The 21,390-nt window shown below is 56.0% G+C and overlaps 1 protein-coding gene across 18 annotated transcripts in view; it reads right to left on the bottom strand.

Moving 5' to 3' along the window:
• The window catches only part of MYT1L (myelin transcription factor 1 like), a 422,156-nt gene that overhangs the window by 111,465 nt on the left and 289,301 nt on the right, over positions 1–21,390 (bottom strand). For all 18 annotated transcript variants that reach the window (XM_027077770.2, XM_027077768.2, XM_027077773.2 and 15 more), the window contains exon 9: positions 1,286–1,638. In XM_027077770.2, the coding sequence (XP_026933571.1) occupies positions 1,286–1,638 (353 nt within the window). The remainder of the gene's footprint in view (positions 1–1,285; positions 1,639–21,390) is intronic.

Below are 21,390 nucleotides of genomic sequence, written 5' to 3'. Positions count from 1 at the left end.
CTGCGCCTCCACCTGCACCTGCACCTGTGCCTCCACCTGCACCTGCGCCAACACCTGCACCTCCACCTGCACCTGCACCTCCACCTGCGCCTCCACCTGCACCTGCAACTCCACCTGTGCCTCCACCTGCACCTGTCCCTCCACCTGTGCCAACACCTGCACCTCCACTGCACCTGCCCCTCCACCTGCACCTGTGCCTCCACCAGCACCTGCGCCTCCACCTGTGCCTCCATCTGCGCCTCCACCTGCGCCTCCACCAGCACCTGCGCCTCCACCTGCACCTCCACCTGCGCCTCCACCTGCGCCTCCACCTGCACCTCCACCTGCACCTGCGCCTCCACCAGCACCTGCGCCTCCACCTGCGCCTCCACCTGCGCCTCCACCTGCGCCTCCACCTGCACCTGCGCCTGCACCTCCACCTGCGCCTCCGCCTGCACCTCCGCCTGCAGCTGCACCTGTGCCTCCACCTGCACCTGTCCCTCCACCTGCACCTCCACCTGCACCTGCGCCTTCACCTGTGCCAACACCTGCACCTCCACCTGCACCTGCGCCTCCACCTGCGCCTGTCCCTCCACCTGCGCCTGCGCCTCCACCTGCACCTGCGCCTCCACCAGCACCTGCGCCTCCACCTGTGCCTCCATCTGCGCCTCCACCTGCGCCTCCACCTGCACCTGCGCCTGCACCTCCACCTGCGCCTCCACCTGCACCTCCGCCTGCACCTGCACCTGTGCCTCCACCTGCACCTGTCCCTCCACCTGCACCTCCACCTGCACCCGCGCCTTCACCTGTGCCTCCACCTGCGCCAACACCTGCACCTCCACATGCACCTGCGCCTCCACCTGCACCTGCGCCTCCACCAGCACCTGCGCCTCCACCTGCACCTCCACCTGCGCCTCCACCTGCACCTCCGCCTGCACTTGCACCTGCGCCTCCACCTGTGCCTCCACCTGCACCTGCGCCTCCACCTGCACCTGTCCCTCCACCTGTGCCAACACCTGCACCTCCACCTGCACCTGCGCCTCCACCTGCACCTCCACCTGCGCCTCCACCTGCGCCTGTCCCTCCACCTGCGCCTGCGCCTCCACCTGCACCTGCACCTGCGCCTCCACCTGCGCCTCCACCTGCACCTGCACCTGTGCCTCCACCTGCGCCTCCACCTGCACCTGAACCTGTGCCTCCACCTGCACCTGTGCCTCCACCTGCACCTGCACCTGCACCTGCGCCTCCCCAATGACACGCTGGCCCCCATCACCACCGGACGCGTCACTACTATTTTAAAGATTACCATTCTCGTCCTCCTCCTCGTCGTCCTCCTCCTCCTCCTCGTCATCCTCCTCCTCGTCCTCCACGTCCTCCCCATCCTCGTCGTCATCGTCCTCCTCCTCCTCTAGCTCCTCCTCCTCCTCTCGGTCGCCTTCCTCATCCTCCTCGTCCTCCTCCCTGCGCTCGTCCTCGTCCTCCGAGTACTCCTCCTCGTCCTCCTCCTTGTCATCCACGTCCTCCGAGCCCTCGCTCTCATAACACTCGTCCACCGAGGAGCTGTCGGCTTTCACGGCGAATGGTTTCCGCTTGGGAGCAGGCTCTTGGGGCTGCTTATCCTGCGTTTTTCTTTTTTTAGCCAAGGGGCAGCCATACACGCTGTGTAGAGACAGAGAGAGAAGACCTGTGTCACTATCTTTGGAGGTTAGAGCATGGGCGCCCTGCGAGAGAGCTAGGGCTTAGTGTGAGTGCCACCCACACAGGCACGGGCAGGGTCTTGCACACGCTCCTGCGTGTGCACAGCCTCGGTGCCAATGCTGCGACGGCGACAGAGCTCCAGGCACCTAGTCACCACACACACATGCCACCTCCCAGCCCCTTGTCCTGGCCATCATGTAGGGACACACACCCCATGGCGCTCAGGAGGGCGGTTTGTGACACCCTCACAATCGACAGGTGACCACACAAATTCTCTTTCTTAAACATCTTGCCAGATACACATTACGTATGATGCGTTTCACGAGAAGAATTAGTTCATGCACAGTATATTCACATATCCCCTCTTCTGTGAAATATGACAATATATGTGTTGTGAGAAAGCTTTGGATGTGTTTGTATCTGTAGATGTTGCCGACAAAATGGTATCTGTAAACTAACGAGCTACTCATAGAAGATGAGCCATAAATGCCTGCTGGTCAGAACAGCCACACAGTTTAAATTGATGAAGAACATTGTCAGTCCCAACGTTATGGAAAAAAGTCGGTGTTGTAGGCAGCCATCCCCAAACCCTGCTGAAATCAGTCCAAACTTGGGCAAGACCCCCGGACCAGGACCTGTGTTCCATAGAGGGCAACTTTCCAAAGTGACTTTGCTATTACGGTTCTTGTCTTCCTGGAAACCGCACGATACACCACAGGAATAAGGGGGAGAGACACAGAGCACGGATGCTGTGGGCACCTGTTCCATTTGTCGAAAATAAGACGTGTGGTCTCTGGTGCTGACTGAATGCTTTGGGAGCACTATGATAGGCTTACGTTTAGACCTGAGATGAGAAGTATCCAGTCTCACATGGACCATCCAGTACATGCTTATTTGGGGAGGAACCTTGGGGCTGGGTGCTGGGCCCTGGTGGATTCAGAGGGGAGAGGCATAGACATGGACCGGTGAGGAAGACTGTGTTGGAGCCACTCAGCACAGGTGACACGTGTGCCAAACACGTGGCTGTTGAATGGATAGGTGATGTGTGATAAATGCTATGATAAATGCATGTTGAGGGCGTCCCGTCGAGAGGGTCAGGGGGTCAAGGGAGCTCAGCCATACTGCAGACAAATGAGGCTGGGGCTGGGCTTGAAGAGGTTGCATGAAGCTATGGAAACAGATTTCAGGCAAAACAGAGACTTTGTGGGGCACTTGGGGGGCTCAGTCAGTTGGGCGTCCGACTCCAGCTCAGGTCATGATCTCACCGTCCGTGGGTTCGAGCCCCGCGTTGGGCTCTGGGCTGACAGCTCGGAGCCCGGATCCTGCTTCACATTCTGTGTCTCCCTCTCTCTCTGCCCCTCTCCCACTCATTCTATGTCTCTCTCTCTCTCTCAAAAATAAACAAACATTAAAAAAACCCAGAGACTTTGCAAAGATGTGAACACAACGAAGAGCAGGATCCGTGCAGAAGATGGAAACAAAAACCAAACACAGAGTTCAGAGTGTGCAATGGTGGGGCCACTAGGATTGTGTCTGGCAAGGGTTAGGAAGGGGCAGACCGGCCTGGGGACCCGTCCAGGAGGGGCCTGGAAGGAAGGGGAAGGCGAGGCAGTCACTGTGCTGACCTGATGTCCCATGAGGGTCCCCAGAGCCTCTGCTGGACACACAAGTCCCTGATAGGCACCGTCCCTCCCTGCAGCGAGACTTAGGTCCATGGTTGAGGGGTGGGACGGGCAGACAGGATGCACTGTGTCTGGAAGATTATGTGTGTGAACGGCTTGTGGGAGGTGTCACAGAGCGAGGGGCTGGGGAGACATTTGACGTTGTACTCCAGGGTCCCCAGCTGTAAGTGCACATCTCACACACTTGCTTCGGGGCTGGAAGGGTCACTTCTGTAGAGAGGTCAGTGCTGGGCACACACGCAGTACTCATAGTTGGTGCCTGCTGTTGATTATCATGGCGATTTTTATTCTTACTCAGGAATTGGGTGCTCAGCAGGCATGTCCCTCTGTGTTTTGGACACTTACTGTTGTGCTGTTTGTCACTACCGTCAACAGTCCCCAGACCATCTGGATGAACGGCATGAGCGAAGGGGTGGCCCTGACACTGTTTCCTGCAGAATTATTTCTTCTGGTTGCTTGGGTGCATCTCATACTCTAGTAAAGACAACGCCATTCATCGGGGGCCCTGGAGGTCGCTGGCATGCACTGGCTCCCAGAACGGAAGGACTTCATTCCTATCCAAGTGTGTGACTGCGGTCAGTCCCCTTTCCAGCGTGGATGTCCCTTTCTTTCTTCGTCTGTAAAACGAGGGCCACTGGGTGATCGCCAAGGCTCCACCAACCCCAGAATCCCAGCATGATTGGTCATCTGCCTTTTGAAACTAAGCATCTCTTAGAACATAATAATCAAAGCAAGAATAATACTTATAACCCCCCAAAAAACCTGAAGAGAACATATATTGGTCTCTGTAGCATTTCTAAGATGAAACAGAGTTCTGAGCTTTCTTTCGTGCGACTCTTTCCACGGACCGGGAGACCGGGTCAGTGGCCTCAGACACACAGGCCCAGCCGCCCCCACCTTGCTGTCCACCCCCTCGTGCCCAACGACCACCTGACAGTGCGTCTAGCCCGAGCTCCACACGAGCCAGGCTTCTCGGAGATGGCGGTCGGGGGACTCATTCATGGGTCCGGTCTGTTTGTCCAGATAAAGGATCAGCGGTAGGTGCTCGTGCCAGGTTGGCCCACGATGTTCCGGAGCGTAACGACTGTTGTCACCTGCCCATGAGGGAGCTCTGTTCTGCACCAGTGTTACCCGCACAGGGCACCAGGCCTCTCTCTGACCGTCTCTGACCGTCTCAGGTTCATCCAAATTGCTAGGAAGTGACGTAAAACCGGCCGTCTGTGCTGTTCAGCGATGCCACCCACAATGTTCCGCTCCAGCTGGCGGTGGGGACTCCTTCAGGTGGGGTGAGCCAGCACTGCAGCCGGGCTTCGTGCCCTGTCCCCCGCCCGTCCACACACACCTACCTGCCTCAGATCTCCTGGGGGCCTGCCTGCTGCTCAGACCTTAAATGGTAGGGCAGCAACGTTCAGAGTGGGCAAGTGGATGTTATCCTTAAAACGGATGCTGCAGTTAGAAGCGGACACAACTGGCCTTGGCTCTGCCCAGACGGGCCCCTGGGGTTGTGGGAGGTGGCGAGTTTGGCCAAGAGGACACCTGAAAGTGTGGGGTCTGAGCTGGAGGTCGGGGGCTCCACCCCGAGGGGGGCATCTGGCCTTCAGGACAGCTCCTCCTCACACATCTGCCCCATTACCCCTGCAGGTGCAGTGGTGACAATGGAACCACGGCCAGGCACCCATCTGCCAGTGCCCACCGTGGCCCCCTCTCCTTTAGAGCCCTGTGGGGTGGCCAGCGGGGCAGTGGAGGAGAGAAAAGGAGGAAGAGTAGAAAAATCGCAGAGTATAGACAGTGGGAAGTGTGGGGGTGGGGGCGTCAGGACAGAATGAGAAGGAGGAGGGAGTCGGCCACATTTGTGCCCCATCACACCTGTGCCTCACGCAGCGGGCTCTGGTGTCAGCGTGTGACACGTTGCGCAGACAGCCTCGGTGCCGTCAGGGAGGCGACGTGGAGAGAACAGCACGTCCGGAGCCCCGTGTTCCTGTCTCGGCTTTGTTAACACCTGGATGGGCTCCTGGACTCTGGCTGGGCCTCCGTTTACCTATCTGTGCAATGAGGGGGTTGCCCGTCCCTTTGCTGTTCTATAGTTTTTATTGCTCAAACTTCCTGAAGGATTTCCTTCCCATTGCGGTCTGCTCATCTACCATTTAGTTCCTTGTGATACATTTTTGAAACCGTTTCAACTAAATTCCTGACTGTTGGAATTAGCTGGCCTCAAATGTCCGGTGCCTTCTGCTAATTCACACGGCTCGATGCTCAAAGCCTTTTCCTCCGTCCATTAGCGTGAACCGTAGGTCAAAATCACGCTTACCGCAAACACATTCCATTGCCCCGTTCCCTAAGTTGCCCACTTTCAAGGTGAGAGCAAAGTCCCAGCCCATAAGACAGATTTCACTCACGCATCAGGCAGCAGGTGGCCCAGATGCCCGGTCTACGGGACCCAGTGGCTTGGAATATCCCTCCACCGAAAGAGAGAGTCTGCACGCACAGGAAGGGCGGGTGCCGCCCTCCTCTACCCGGCCGGTGCTGTGGAAGTGAGCGTGTTCCACAGCCGCGTTGTGCTCCATTCACCCGGGCTCATGCCTATCAGCCACGCGAGTCTTTCTAAGAAGACAGCAGAAACCCACAGTCCTGGAATGTCTCCAGATTGTGGACACCAAACGGGATCAACGGTGGAGTCCTGGGGGTAACTGAGAAGCTGGCGCCGAGGTGAAGCGCCAGTTACGTGAACGCAGCAGGTGCACGGCCGGCCCTCCTCCACATCCCCGCATGCGGGAGGGCCCGAGCTCAGCCGTCTGTGTGGGGTTCACGTTGTTGCTTTGGTCCCCGATTCTGTTCCTCAATAGGACAGGTGGGCCTCCACCAGCTGTGTATTTCCCATGCTGGCCAGCGGAGGCTTGCTGCTGACGGCGGTCACGGAATATTGGTTGAATGAACAAACCATGGTCTCCTCCATTTATTAAAAATGAAAGCACTTACTGGGGCCCCTGGTTGGCTCAGCTGATTAAATGTCTGACTCTTGATTTTAGCTCAGGTCATGATCTCATGGTTGGTGAGATCGAACCCAAGTCGGGCTCTGCGCTGGGTGTGGAACCTGCTTGGGCTTCTCTGTCTCTCTCTGTCTGCCCCTCCCCTGCTTGTGCTCTCTTCCTCTCTCTCTCTCTCTTCCTCTCTCTGCCTTTCTCTCTCTCTCTCTCTCTCTCTCTCTCTCTTCCTCTCTCTCTCTCTTCCTCTCTCTCTCTGCCTCTCTCTCTCTCTCTGCCTTTCTCTCTCTCTCTCTGCCTTTCTCTCTCTCTCTCTGCCTTTCGCTCTCTCTCTCTGCCTTTCGCTCTCTCTCTCTGACTTTCTCTCTCTCTCTCTCTTCCTCTCTCTCTCTGCCTTTCTCTCTCTCTCTCTGCCTTTCTCTCTCTCTCTCTGCCTCTCTCTCTCTCTCTGCCTTTCTCTCTCTCTTCCTCTCTTCCTCTCTCTCAAAAGAAAAAATGAAAGAACTTATCACGTACTGGTGTGATTATGGGTTCTCCTTCACGACACTGAGAAAATGGCCTGTGTTGAATTGATTGGCTGCAGTATCCAATATAGTAGCCCATAGTCATCTGCAGCTATTTAATTAGCATTAAAGAAAATAAAAAAAATGGACTCCCTGGCCACACTGCTCACATTTTAAGGGTCCAGTAGCCACAGGTGGGTAGTGGCTGCCATATTGGTGGTTTCCATCACCACAAAAAAAATTCAGTGGACAGATCCGTGACGGCCATCTGGGACACAGTAGGTGTTCATCAGGTATTTGTTGAGTGAATAGTGGCCACTGGCTACTGCAGGGAAGCAGAGCGGGACGGGGCAGGAAGGGCTGAGCTTTGGGAGGTAGCTCAAGATCCCAGAACTCCGACGTCAAGAAAGCTCATTCTTCTCCAGTCGCTCAAGGGAATGTGTTCTGTGTCACTGTAGCAAAATCAGATGGATCCGTCTATGAGGGGCAAGGCCGATCCCGGGTGGAGATCCCAGTGATGCCTGCAGACGCCTCAAAGCAGAGCTCCCTGCACGCTCTGGCAGGCGCAGCTAACGGCGACCCTGGACGCCAGATCCCTGTCTGCGGGGTGTTGACAGGCTCTTTATCTCCTGCGTCCGCTCCTACTTTACAGAATCACAACCTTTGGAGATGGCGACGGATGCTCTTCTGGTTTTCTCCCCACAGTCGAACCCTCAAAGCACTAGTAATGTGGTGACTCAGGGTGACAGTAGCTCATGTGTTTGAGCCCCGCCGAAGGCCTTGAAGTTGCAGAGGGAAGAACTGTGTGCCGTTAGCGGTGAGTTTCCCGGGGGCCCCACGTCCTGCGAGCCTCGCTGTGCCGCTCACGTATGCCCGGAGCGTCTCCGCCAGTGCAGCTCTTACGATCCTTTGCTGTTAGCTTGACTTAAGCCATCTTGAGTCTTTCCTGTCACGTTATTCTAGCAAATTGGTTACCTGGCCGCAGTGAACACTTACATTTAAAATGTTGTGTATTACAAGCTCTCAGGGCTGGTTTCTGTGGGGTTTTCAGTGGCCTCTTGCTTGGTGTTTTCATTTATCTGATTTTAATATAAACAGAAGGTCAGGTCTCAGTAACTGGAAAATGGGCTTGGCGGCGTGTTCCTGCTCCGGCCCTGTCGCATGGCCTCTGATGAGAGAGGAAGGACTCGGGCAGGCAGATCACATCTCCCAACATCGAGGGGAGGCTCGCGAAGCCACAGCCACTTCACAGACGCACGGTCGCTGTGTATGATCGCTCTTTCACGGGTGACACCTTTCTTGTATTGCCTGAATGGCCTCGGTTGTGTCAGGGCTAAAATACTTATTTTGGAATCATGTAAGTAATATTTGCACATGATTCTGGAGCCCTGAGTTCAAATCCCAGCTTGGCGAATACGGCACGACTCACAGAGCCCTTACCTGCTGTTTTTTAACATCTTCACAAAAATGAGCCCACTAAGCCCTCACGGCGACGGTACACGACGACGGGATAGAAATGATTATAATTCCCTTTTTGTGGGACGGAGATCGTGAGGGATCTTCTGAAGGTCACACGGCTGAATAACATTGAACAAAGTACTTGAGAGTCCCTTGTCCCCACATCTTGCCTTTCTGGTCTCTAAGGACCAAGAAACCCTGTCCCACTTTCTTATGGGGCTGTGGTCAGGATCCATTAAAACAATCACACACCTGTTCCTCTAATGTCTATCACACGGTGAGCAAAAAATACGTTTTGCTGAATGAATTAGACAGAGTGGCTCCTTTGTGCATTTGTTCAGAAAATGTTTCACTGAGCAGCACGGACACAGTCCCCAACTTCACAGGACATGAGCAGAGAGTTGCCTGATGGACCGGACGGGCTGTGGGGCAGGAGACAGACAGACAGGCACCTGGGAAGGATGGGCCACACCCACACGGATGGAAGAGTTCAGGCCACGTACATGGAGAGGCGTGTGGACAGCCGCAGATGCGCAAAAACGCAGACAGTACTGGTCACACGTGTCCCTACTTCTCACTCTTGATGCCCAAACTCTCCTTCGGGGGGTCAACTCTGCACACATTGCACTCTGTTAGGAACCCCCCACCTCACCCTGGAGGAACTGTCCTGGACTTGTCTAGCCTGCTCTAAGTGTCTGTCCCTAGACCTTTGTCCCCCTGGGAGCCCCAGCAGCCTCCTCCTGAGGACGCCCTTCCCTCCACCGGTGCTGGGGACGCCCTTCCCTCACCTGTGCTGGGTCCCCTGCTTCTGGACCCAACATCTCTGTCCTCCACTGTCTCGCGTCGGTGCAGCACATGGTCCAGGAGCTCACGGAGGAGGCATGAGAAAGGGACACGTGTGAGACCCTGGCATGTGTGCAGGTGTCTCTGTGCTGCCCGCAGCCGATGGTCCGCCCGGGAATGCAATTCTAGGTCATATGGCATTTTCCTCGGTACGTCTGCCGTTTTCTTGCTTGCGACCTAGTTCCTTGAGAGCCGGTCAAGAAGTCCAGTTCTGTTATGAGTTTTGATCCTCTGTATGAAGCTGGGCTTCTGAGAGTCTTTGCCAGTTTCTCTGGCGGGGGATACATTCCCACGTTCCGGGCCACGCGCTGCTCTGGAGTCAGTTCAGGGAAGTTTTTTACTTACTTCCAGCGCTATTTTATCCTTACTGTTTCCTCTGGTTCTGGATTGCTATTGTTTGGCTGTTGTGCTTCCGGAGCCATCTGTCGTGTTGTCTTATCTTTTCTCTGTTTTCCCCCAGGGTTTTGTCCTACCTGGACAGTTCCTTCAACTTTGCCTCCAGTCCTTCTCTTGAGTTCTATTTCTTGCTATCTTTCGTTTTTCTGAATTTCTTTGAGGTCCTAATTGTTTTCTCATCTTCCCGTTTGAGAATATTACACCTTTGCAGGGAAGATTTTCTCTGTTTTCTGCGGGTTGTTTTTTCTGTTGCGCTGTTTCATTTTAGAGGCCTTCCCCCGTGCCTGGTCCTTGGACGTCCCCCACACGTGGGGCAGGACTGCGCTGACTGCGGGTCTCGGGTGCTGCCGGACCAGGCTGCTTCCTCAGGTGGTCCGGCAGGAAGCGGCCGTTCCTCCCCGGCAGGCGACATGCTGGGAATCCAGTGTGGAGACTCCAGGGTCTCGGCACTCTGTGCACAGATGCCGTGCCTGGTGCCATCGATTCTGGAGTTCTAGAGGTTTCCAGGGTTCAGGTTTCGTCAGGGCCACCTGAGGTTCACCTGTTGTTAGGGGCCGGGCGTCTGCCAGATCTCACAGTACTCAACTCTCTGCTCCTTTGCCTCCAAAATTCTGGTGCTGTTTCTCCTTTCCCATTATTTTTCCCAGTGTCCTTTTGCCTTTAAGAACCAGACTCTTGGCCACTGTTTTAGTGAGGTCTGCAAGGCGGCCCGAGCTAACAAGTGTGTTCAACTCTTTCTGGAACTTGGACATTGTCTACTCAATTTTCTTTAAGTTTATTTATTTTGAGAGAGAGAGAGACAGAGACAGAGAGTGAGTGAATGGGGGAGAGGTAGAGAGAGACAGAGAGAATCACAAGCAGGCTCCACACTGTCAGCACAGAGCCCGACAAAGTGCCTGTTCCCACAAACCACGAGATCATGACCTGAGCTGAAATCAAGAGTCAGACGCTTAATCAACTGAGCCATCCTGGCTCCCCTACTTAATTTTAAAGAACTTAAAAAATACGGCTCTGTCCTACCTATGTAATTTTATTTTGTTTTTATTTTTTATAATTGGCTGCTTTTTCTTTCCTTTTCTTTGTTAAAGTTTACTCATTTGTTTTTGAGAGGGAGAAGGTGTGCACGTGCACACGAGCGGGGGAGGGACAGAGAGAAACGGAAGAGAGGGTCCCAAGCAGGGTCTATGCTGTCAAGCGGGGTCCGTGAACCATGAGCTGAAACCAAGAGACAGACGCTCAGCGGGCTGAGCCACCCAGGTGCCCTTCCCATGTATTTTAGATCCCACCACATGGCCCTGGAGCTCTGGTGGTGGCTGCCCGTTTCCCCCCACTCTCCTCCTGCAATCCCATGCCCACCCATGACCGTTCCCTCTTGCCGACCCTTCGAAATCTGTCTTGGGGTCCACCCTCCCCGTAAAGTCGCTCTTGACCAGTCCAGAATTCAGGACCCTCTACTTTTAGGAAGCATCTGATACCTCGCACCAATCTTGTAAACCACCTTACTGTGGTCTTGACTTTTTGAGATGCATTTCCCTTATCATCTCGATTCAACTGTTTTCTCCTTGGCTGAGGGACTGTGCCGTATAGTTAATTGTTCTCAATCCTCGCTGTGCCAAATGAAGGAGTGGGTCTTTGATACGTCTGTTTCTATCGATCAATATTATCGGCGCTTTCGGAACGGGCCCGCCAGTCTTAGACTTGATTTTACCAGCATCTGGCTTTCAACGAAATGTGTGCTCTCTCCTCTCCCTGTACAAAAACAACATTTACTATCTTTGTCATTGACGAGACTAGAATGTTGAGAAGGTTAGGATAAAATTACCCCAAGAACCAGGCTACCTCTTGGCAGTGAGATTAGAAAATTAAACCACTTTGTGAATACACATAGACTTTTTCTATTTTAGTTAAAAATGTCAAGCGGTTGATAAGGTTTCCAGAAGGGGCTGGTCCATCATGAGCTAGTGAACTGTGTGCGAGGAGATGCTGCTGACTACGGCAACACCCTCAGAGCGGTAGGGTCTGGAGGAGGTAGAAGCCTTAGAAATTGCCAAATCCATCTTTCAACCTAGAAAATGAAGAAACCGAGGCCACAGGGATTAAGTGGTGTGCAGGGGCCGACGCGTGGGGTGGCATCAGACCAGACTTTGTCTGCGAGCAGCTCTTCTGTCGGGCACCACGCGGTAGAGGCTGACGTCAGCCAGAAGCAGCACCTCCGTGGGGGGCTCTTCCGCAGCCCGCAGGCATCCCGCCTGCACCGGCCAGAGGAGGGCGTCCCCGGAGAGACCCGCGCACACAGATACCAGCGTCGGCTTCTCTCGACAACGCGGAAACTTCAACTTTGTCTTTCTGAACATTTACAGGCTGACGCCGGCCCTCTTGGTCTGAAGGGCGCCAGGTCACACGGAACATTAGCCACGGAGGCCACCCGGTCCGCATTTAGTCCAGATGAGGAATTTAACGCTTGAGGCGGCAAGTGTGACAACTCTGTTAGTGAGTGGCTGTTCCGCGTGGTATCGCCACGGGCACTCAGTGCCGTGGTAACGCTTAATGCGGCAGGAAGACTTGGCGCCTGGCGCCACCCACACCGGAGACGTGAAATACGTCACACTGACGCGGCCGTCCCAGCTTCCGTGAGCCGTGGTCAGTAGGATACGCAGGAAGAACTGAGAAGCATGCCACTTGCATGATGGCACCGGGGACAAGCGCGTAAGAAAAGGCATAAAACAAAGAGCTAAAGATGTCCTTCCGTCTCTTCCCCAAATACATGCTAGATTATTCTCCTTCAGGCGCGGTAGGACACGATACTTTGTCCTCACGTGGTTGGTAGGAAATTGCTCAGTTGCGAAGTATTTAAAATTCTGGTAGTTGAGGGATTGAGTTGTTTACAGATTTAGTGTGGGAATGCAGGTGATGCATATGAACGTCCGTGGCTCGTGTCTATCACAGATGTACATTTTATGTACACACACGTGCACACACATGTGCTCGCACACGCATACATATGCACACACACGTGCGCTCACACACATGGATACACATGCACACATACAAACATGCACGCACACACGTGCTCACACACATGCACACATACCCACACACACCCACGTGCACACACATGTACAATGCTTGCCTGAGATGCACATATGCATACATGCACACACACACATGAACACATAATGCACACACATGCACAGACATGTGCACACACATGCAACACACAATGCCTGCCTGCACACACACACACACAAGCATGCACACACATGCACGCACACATACACATGAATGCACACATGCACACACATGCACACATGTGCACAGTGCACATATGCACGCACACGCACATGTAACCAAGCCTGCATGAGATGCACGCATGCACACAGACGAACACATAATATGCACACGCGTGCACACATGCACGTGTACACACGTGCACACACATGTACAATGAGCACACACGAACACATAATGTGTACGTGCACACACGTGTGCACAAGTGTACACACGAGCACACACATGTGCACACACACACGCACACACATGCACACTCCAGGCAAGATACGCCTTTGGTAGAAATTTGAAGCTTCTTAAATATGCATTTTCTAATAAGCAAAATATATAAGCTTTTACTCCACATAGGTTTTCAAAAGCTGCTCTACAGTTTCATCGACAGCAGGCTACAAATAATGAGCCTGAAAATCTGGTCGTTACAAAGATTTGAGAATGTTTTCTTCATAACGTAGCCTCGATTGTAGTGTCTGTGGCAACGGCTAGTTACAAGCTGTCGCCGCTGCACATTTTTGCCGAAGAGCAACCTTATCCCCAAATCCATCTGCGTTTGGGGCTCCGCCCCCGGAGCCGGATGATATCTCAGCTGAACGCAGCTATGTTTATTCCCGTTATTTCCGTCTCCAAGTCCAGGAGGCGTGCTGGGCCTGAGGAAGCACACGGCAGCTTCTTTATTGCGTGACTGCCCTGCTCACGACCCGGCCCAGGGTGTGTATGTGGCGCAGCCACGTCCCCGTGCGGGTGACTCTTCGTCACGGAACACCACACGCGCGGCCGTGGGTCCGCCACTCCTCCTACTGCCTGCTCTCCTCCCTGAACTCAGACGACGAGACGTGACGTTCTCTGTGGCAGGCTGCTCTCTGCTTGGACGGGCAGCCTGCTTGCACACGGTAGCCGAGTGAGAAGCGCTGGGGGGCACCCTGTTGGTTTCACACGAGCCGGAGTGAGATCTCACGGGAAAGGTGCTCTGAGGGCAAATTCGGGGCCTCCGCCGTGCCCCTCCTCTCAGGATCTCTCCTTGATCCTCTGAATGTGGCTTCTCTGTCCCGTCTACCTCCAGCTTGCTTGTCTCTGTGGGCAGGGAGGGGCCCTCAGGGGACACGGGGGTGCCCTGTGTGGCTGCGCTGGTGGCTGTGGTCTTTCAGAGTCCCCAGCCAGAAAGGATGTGCAGAAGTGGCTGGCGGGGGAGGCGTGCTGCACGGTGCAGTCACACTGCTTTATTTAGGTGTGGTGTCCCTGGGAGTCTTGCTTGGGTGTGAGGTCCTGGGGTGTGTGTGTATGTGTGTGTGTGCGCACATGTGTGTGTGTGAGGCAGTTCTGTCTCTGACTTCCTACACGGCGGTCCTCACTTCTCTCCTCTTGCTTTGAAGCTGCTCATGTGTTTAGGCAACAAGGAGGAGGACTATCTTCCTGGGCACACCTGGCTGGGTAAGTCCTCGGTGTGGTTTATGTACTTATGTTTGTTTTATTGAGCACTTGGCTCACTTGCAGAAAGACACGGGATGTTTTGGTAGCAAGGCTCTAACCCTCCCCGCGGGTCCCCCACGAGCGCTAACAAGGGTAGGAGGCTTCCTCATCGCCCCCAGCACTTTGCCCCTCCAAAGGGGACAGGCTTCCGAAGCCACCTTCAGATGCAGCTGGGCCCGCCGAGTTCACTGCATTCAGGGTCTCATCCGGGTTGTAGAACTTCTTTCTTTTTTAAAGAAACTCAGCACCGCTGCTTTTGCATGGTGCAGACACCCTGCTGGGGCCTGGGGAGGAGGGAGCCGCGCGTGGGGAACGCAGGAGAGGCACGCACACTGGCCTCCGACTCCGTACTGGGTTAATGGAAACGGTTCTGCCGCGAGGCACTTAAATCTGTCTCCATTTTTAACAGTAAGAAGACAGGAAGTTTTTCCAAACTGCCGACCTCTCCTCCCTGTGAGCAGAAAAGTAAATCTTAGTCGTACAAATGCAAGGCTTCTGAGACTGTTGGCTCCAGAAATGGATGCCGGTCTGGGACCAGAAAGCTCTTTACTGACGAGTGGGTCTGTCCTTAACTAGGGTCTGCGGAAAGAAGGCACCCATCAGATCCTCAGCACTTTCAAAGGCGTCGTCTGGAGCCGGGGGCCACAGACCAGGTGTGTCCGGGGGTCTGGAAGCACCGAGGGGGCTCTGTCGGGGACGCCCTTGTTCCCTGTGAGACTCTCGCCGGGCCAGGGGGTCGGGAGGTTGCTGAGGCCCCTTCCTTGTAGGATCCCGTGTGTTTCCTTGAACAGTTCCCACGTCAACGCGGTTCCTCACATGTTTTATTGAAATAGCAGTCTCAAAAATGTAAAAACCCCCAGCGCTGAAAAGAAACGAGTAAGGGCCGGTGTGTATAGCACGGGTCTGCTTGGGGATGAGTTTCCCAGAAGCTGAGACACGGCAAGAGAGGTCAATAGCGTGACATCAACTTATTGCAAGAAAAACAAACAGCAGAAAAACCAGAACCCAAAGCAAAAAGGCCGGATCCCACAGGCCGTTCAGAGGTGCGGCTCCAATGTGATGTGCCCGTGGGCTTCCTGGGCCGCACACAGCACGACGTGGCCCTCATCCAGTGGCAGCCCCGAGGGAGAAGCCTGAAGCCAGACGACCCCGCCTCTGCCCGTATCCGGCCCTTCCCGGGTCAGGGGCTTTGCCGTCTGAAGGCTGGCTTGGAGAGGGCAGAGGGGGCTGGCTGACAGTCCTGGCCGTCCACTGCACGGTCTCAGAACGGTCCCTGCAGAGGCCGGGCCCAGGACTCCCCGAGCGGGGACGTCAGATTCCAGGACCACAGCAGGCCGGTCAGCCTTTGGCTGGAGACGGAGAACCCAGAGTAATTCCGTTTCTCTGGAAATGACTCTCGTATAAGAACAATTTCTCGCCGCTGGCCGAGAACAATGCACGGGCTTCGCTACTTCTGGTCCTTCCGCCGCCTCGTGATAAGAAAACGTAGGCCGCCAGCAGATGAGCCGGTGAGCTCTGTGCTGGGCAGGCCGGCGGGGTGCGCACGCGATTACCCGGCGGTGCGGCCCCGCTGGCTTCCTGCCCCCGGCGAGGGCAGTGGCCCTGCTGCACGTGGGAGTGCCGAGGGGCCGAGCAGGGCCGTCCACCTGGATGTGCTCGCTTACCTTCTGAAAGATGCCCGCGTGCCCCAGACGCGAGTCAGTGTCAGACGCGGGACAGGCCCGCCATTACAAGGGGCGTCTGCCCTCAGGTACCTCCACACAGGCCGGAATCGCTAAAGTGGGAAGGGCATTTGGGCTAGTGAGTGGCCGCCTGCGAGTCCCCGTGCTCTGAGCATCACCGGGTCTGTTCCCTGCGCCTTTGCGGCGAGCGGAAGGACCCTCATACATAGCTCCACTTCCTGGGCCGCGTGGGTTCTGTGAGCCACCCCTGAGCCCCAGAACCTCAGTGCCATCAGATTTCCGTTGAGCTGGAAACAGAAGGCACCAGAGAAGGGCACGGGGCGCAGGTGGGAAGGACTGAGCCCGCAGCTGGCGCACGACTCTGGTCCCCGGGCCCCGAGCTCAGTGTCTCCAGCTCCCTGGGGGCGAGAGAGCCTTCTGGCCAGCATGTGAGGACGCCAGGCCGCAGGTGCGTCCAGAGTCCCCTCGCTCCACAAGGCTTTGACGTCACGGCAGTAATGCTCCCAGCGGTGTGGACACTTGCACTGACCCTGGCGCCTCCTCCGGTCCCCCGGCCGGTCCTGGGCCGCGCACCTGGGAACCGCTGCCCCGAGGCCACGCTGGGCCCTTCCCCGCCTCCCCCCCTCTGCCCGGTCCGCAGGCTGTCCTCACTCTCCACCCTGCTCCTGACCGCAGTCTCGGCTCACGATGTCTGCTCCTGTCCCGCACGCCATCCTGAAGCTGGGGCTCCGACCTCTCCCTGTCGGCACACGGGAGGCCCCTCCCCTGCTGTCCTCCGCACCCCTGCCCTGGGGGACGGCCTCGGTCCCCGCGGGGAACTTGCTTTTCTGTCCTCACTGGGCTCCTGGCCCCCTGCCCCACCTGCCCCTTTGAGGGCTGACTCTCCCTTGCGCTGCCTCATCCTGGGCCTCGGCTACCTGGTGGGCGGCCGCCCCTGCGTTCCGAGTCCGCACCCGGGCACTGGAAGAGCCGCCCACCCTGGTGGCCGGGGGCCTCGGCGCTCAGCACGTGGCTACCTCGTCGCAGGGGCGCAAACGCTAGCTTCGCCGCCCGGCCGACGGGCTGAACGAGTGAACGAAAATGTGGAGTTTCCCCACGGGCCAGGCCTCATCCCGCATTGCCTCCCTCTGCCCGAGCACCGCAGTCCCCCTCGCTCGCGGTGGGAGGCTCTCCCCTCGGGAGCACCCACCAGCCCAGGAGGGTGCGTCCACGTTCCTCTGTCCCACTGTCCCTCGACATGACTCCATTATGGCACCGGGGACACTGTGCCCTACGTGTGTTTCCACAGGGAGGTGCAGGTGCTGTGGGGAGAGGTGCTTTCCTCCCCGGGATGTGCTCCAACATGCACAGCGAGTTCCTGACGCTTGGTGCAGAGGCAGTCAGCATCCGGGTGGCGCCCCGGGCCTTCCTCCGGGAAAGGGCACAGTGTCTTACTATGGACGGTAAACCGAGGCAGTGTCATCTGCTCACATGTAGGAGTCGCTCTGGTTTTCGACTGTTTCCCTTACTCAGGGTCTTGCATTTCGCTGGTAGCTTCCCTTCTTCAGGCGTGTGGTGAGGGCCCACGGGGAGCCGGCGCTGTAAGGGGGCCCGCGGCGAGGCGGACGGAGAGGCTCTGTCCCAGGGATGGAGGGCCATCCGTCTGGGAAGCAAAGTTTCCCCACGGGCAGACGCGGCAATAATGGAGGGGCGTGTGCCAGCATGTGCTTGGCGAGGTTGGCATTGGTGACGCGTGTTTGACGTGTAGAAGGGAACCTGGTCTTCAGAGGGTCGTGACCACTCCTTGCACAAAGTGAGAGCTGTCGGGCAGTGGCCGAGGCGGAATGTGGGCTGAACCGGAGGTTTGGTGTCCATCTGTGTCCCCCACCTGCCGGGAGGTGAAGTGAATTGTTCCAGACCTTTCTGGTAGCTGGAGCCAGAGCTGGGACAAAAAAAAAAAAAAAAAAAAAAAAAAAAAAGTCTTCCAACTTCCAATTCCAAAACGTCACATTTGGAGATCTGGGTCCAAGTCATTTCTTAGGTGCAGGTCACCAGGAACAGCTCCCGGTGCGTTTATAAGTGCACGAAAGAGATTGAAAGTGACGTGGCCTCCTGTTCAGGCATTTTGGGGTGCACGGCAGAGCTCGTGTGGAAAGCCAGGCCCGCGGCTGGAGACGGGTCTCCGTGGGCACGCCTGTGTCGTCCCAGCCTCCTCCTCCGGCAGCCCCGGGCCACGGCCCCGCGATCCGCACCTCTGGATGCGTGCCTCCCTGTCAGTGCCGCACAACACAGGTCACGGCTGCTCGCAGGGCGGGAGGCGTCCCCCCCACTCCCCTCCAGGTATCCTTTCTGCTGGACAGCGAGCCCTCGGCCGTCAGCATCGCGGGGCATCCCTCCAGCAGTCCGTGACGTCACATGGTCTCGCCACCTGCCTCTAGGCCGCTCCCTACGAGTCCTGTGATTTCTGGAGGAAGCGACTGGCAGAGTCCCCGCGTCGGGCTGGAAATGCAGCCCATCCATCTGCTGGGTCCCTGCTCCCGGGGTGACATTCGCGGCGCTGTGCTTGTGCTGACGTCTCTCTGTCCACCCGGTTCCTCGGTGCGTGTGTCCCGGGGCTGCGGCCAAGGGCAGCTGCCCCAGAAAAGGCTCGCCGGACCCCCAGCAGCTCGCCCCAGCCACACCGTCGGGGTGGGTTCCCAGCAGCGGCACGAAGACGCGCAACGTGCGGGAGCCTCTCACAACCTGCAGAGGCCCCGGGGTGGCGGCAGGAGCAGGAGCAGGACTCACCTGGGTGGAATCTCTACGCCTGTCGCCCGCCTGAATTCTGCGCGTTTTAAAATCTAAAGACATGTTTGTGCAGTGTTCACTCCCGGAACGGCAACAGTGGAAAAAGGTAATCTACGAAAATGCTCTCCGAGTGCTCCACAGTGTTTCTTGTTTTCAGGAGAACACAGATGACAGTTTATAATTTAAGTGGGTCTGTTCTGTAGACTTATGCATTTACAAGCGATATAAAGATGAAACCAGCCCGCGCAGGGGGATTAAAACTGCTGGTGGTTTCAGGGCGTCAGGGCTGAAGGCCGAGCGCCAGCCTGCGGGGCGCATGGCATCCAGGGAGCGGGTGCCGTGCGTGCGAAAGGCTTACGTGAGGCTGGTTGCGTGTGTCCGAGGCAAGAACCCTGTTGTCAAGGAGGCTGGGGCCCAAGGCCACGGGGGGCGGGGGCAGGCCTGGGCGTGCTAACTCGCCATCAGTCCCTGTGCCGGGAACACTGCCGGCTTACACGATTTACTCCAGTAACTCGATGGAGACAACTGTGGGATCTCACGTACCGTCAGTTTCCAGAAGACTAAGTTAACCAGCCTTCTGGTCCCTGGTTAGCCCTGTCTGTGCAAAGGGACGGAGGCCATCCCGGAGCTTGCAGCGACCGGCCGGAAGCAGGAGCAGTCCAGGGTCGGCCTCCCACGCCCCAGATCAGCTCTCACCATCAGGAAGGGACACGTTTGGCCAGAGTTTATCCAAGTGCATGGAATGATGGAATGACAGGGTCACGGTGAATGAGGCTGTCCCCAAGCTCCGAGTGTTTGGCGGGTATAGATCGCTATCAGTCCCGAGCATGGAGATGCAGCGCACGGAGGGGACCAAGCTCACACCCTGTCCTCCCTTCCCTGTACAAATGAAGCCAGGACAATTTAAGTGGTTGCCTTGCTGTCCTTTGGCATTGCAACTGGTGACAAGAAGAAGATTCTCTAATCTTCCTGAAGTTAAATCATGAAGACACGCGACAGATGGAAAGGAACGTGTCTGGGCACGCTCACCAGCTCAAAGTTAAAATGCAGCGGCATTGGTGGGGGGGTCCTGCTCACTCGTCGGCTGATGGGAGCACAGAGACGCCCGGGGCCTGGTGCTGTGTCCAAGGTAGCAGGAAAAGGACTCGGGGGGAAGGTGCCCCCAAGAAAGCCAGGCGACGACAGGTGCGCCCGTGGATGCGCCTTGAGGAGGTCAAGGTGACTTTCCACTTTCTCGTGTGCCCTGTCCCTGCACAGACACACTTGTGCTTCAGGCTTTGTTGTCTGGTCACCTGCCTCCTCTTCTGAATCCCGTGCTTGCCGTTCAAGGCTGGGCTGGTGGCAGGGAGCGGTGAGCCAGGTGACCATGACAGAGAGGAGAAGGTGAGTGTCCTTTTCTGCCTGGCGCAAAGCATCGGCCCCTCTGCTTTTGTCTGGCCGTGGAAAACACTGTCCTAGGCTGTGGGAGGGAGGAGCGGTCTGGGGGGCCAGCTCGCCCAAACACTAAGGGGGATCATTCTCAGGCAAGAAGAAAGCGTGGCTTTCATGGCTAAGCATGCCATTGTCCGGAATTGTCCGGAAAAGGCACTGTTGAAAATAATGATCAATCTTTTAAAAATGGATCCTTTCACAAATACTATAACTCTTTTTCCAAGAAGAAGGAAGTATTTTAGAAACAATTACATCCCCTATTGTGTGCAATGGGGTAACATCGCACCCTTCTGCTGGTGGGAACGTACGAAGATTCCTTTTGCTGGAAAGAAACTTAAAAGAACAGTTCCTGTTTTCCTGCTCTCCAGCCCCACCTTCTCCTTATGACAACATGCACCAAAGAGTCAAAGTCGTAAAAAGCTATCTGTAAAGATACTTATCACACATTTTTCATAACACGAGAAAGTTTCGAAAAACTAAACTATTTCTAACAATAAGAGTGGAGTTGGAAGTCAGCCATGGAAGTCAAAATAAAAGTCTTTACTGCTACAGGAAAAGGCTCATGTTATAATGTTCGGTGAAAGTAAAAACAGAAGTACAAATTTAAATCCTGAGACTGATTTGAATAAACAGCAAACACGCATTAAAATCGAAGGAAAAACCCAGCAGCAGTGGTGGCTGACGTCCGGGGCAGATGTCACGCAGTGACCATCACGCAATCCATACTCAGAGAAGGCTGTCCCCGTTTCCGTCCTTTACTCTAAGTCACTCTGACTCCCTTCAGCCTCTCTGGTGAACAGAGGCCCCTGGAGAGTCAGTTAAGAGCATCTGAAAAGCTAACCCCTTTTTATCTTTCCAAGTTCGGAAGCGTTTCAAAGACTGCGGAGCCCTGCGTGTGCATGGTCCCTCCCCGCAGACCTGGTGCCAGGCGCCGTGCCGCGTGCCCCGTGTCCCCCCGGTGCCCCGATGGCCCCGGGTGGGGACGAGAGCCACCGGACGCGCATCCTGGCTGGGGAAGGGCTGTGAAAGCCCCCCCCCCAAATTCTCCTCTTCTCAGCCTGCACCACACCCCCTTCTTTTCGTGTATTAGAAGTCGATCTAGGATAATTTAAGAAGTGTCCCCGATAAAGGCCATGCCCGCCTCGCAGGAGGGGCTGGTGCTGGAGGGGACAGAAGTCCACCCGGGTGTGGACAGCAGCCCAGGACCACGGAGCTGCGC

This window comes from Acinonyx jubatus, chromosome A3, assembly GCF_027475565.1.
Source record: "Acinonyx jubatus isolate Ajub_Pintada_27869175 chromosome A3, VMU_Ajub_asm_v1.0, whole genome shotgun sequence".
Taxonomy (NCBI): Eukaryota; Metazoa; Chordata; class Mammalia; order Carnivora; family Felidae; genus Acinonyx; species Acinonyx jubatus.
The sequence above is the reverse complement of the archived record's forward strand: the minus strand, read 5'-3'. Positions and strand labels throughout refer to the sequence as shown.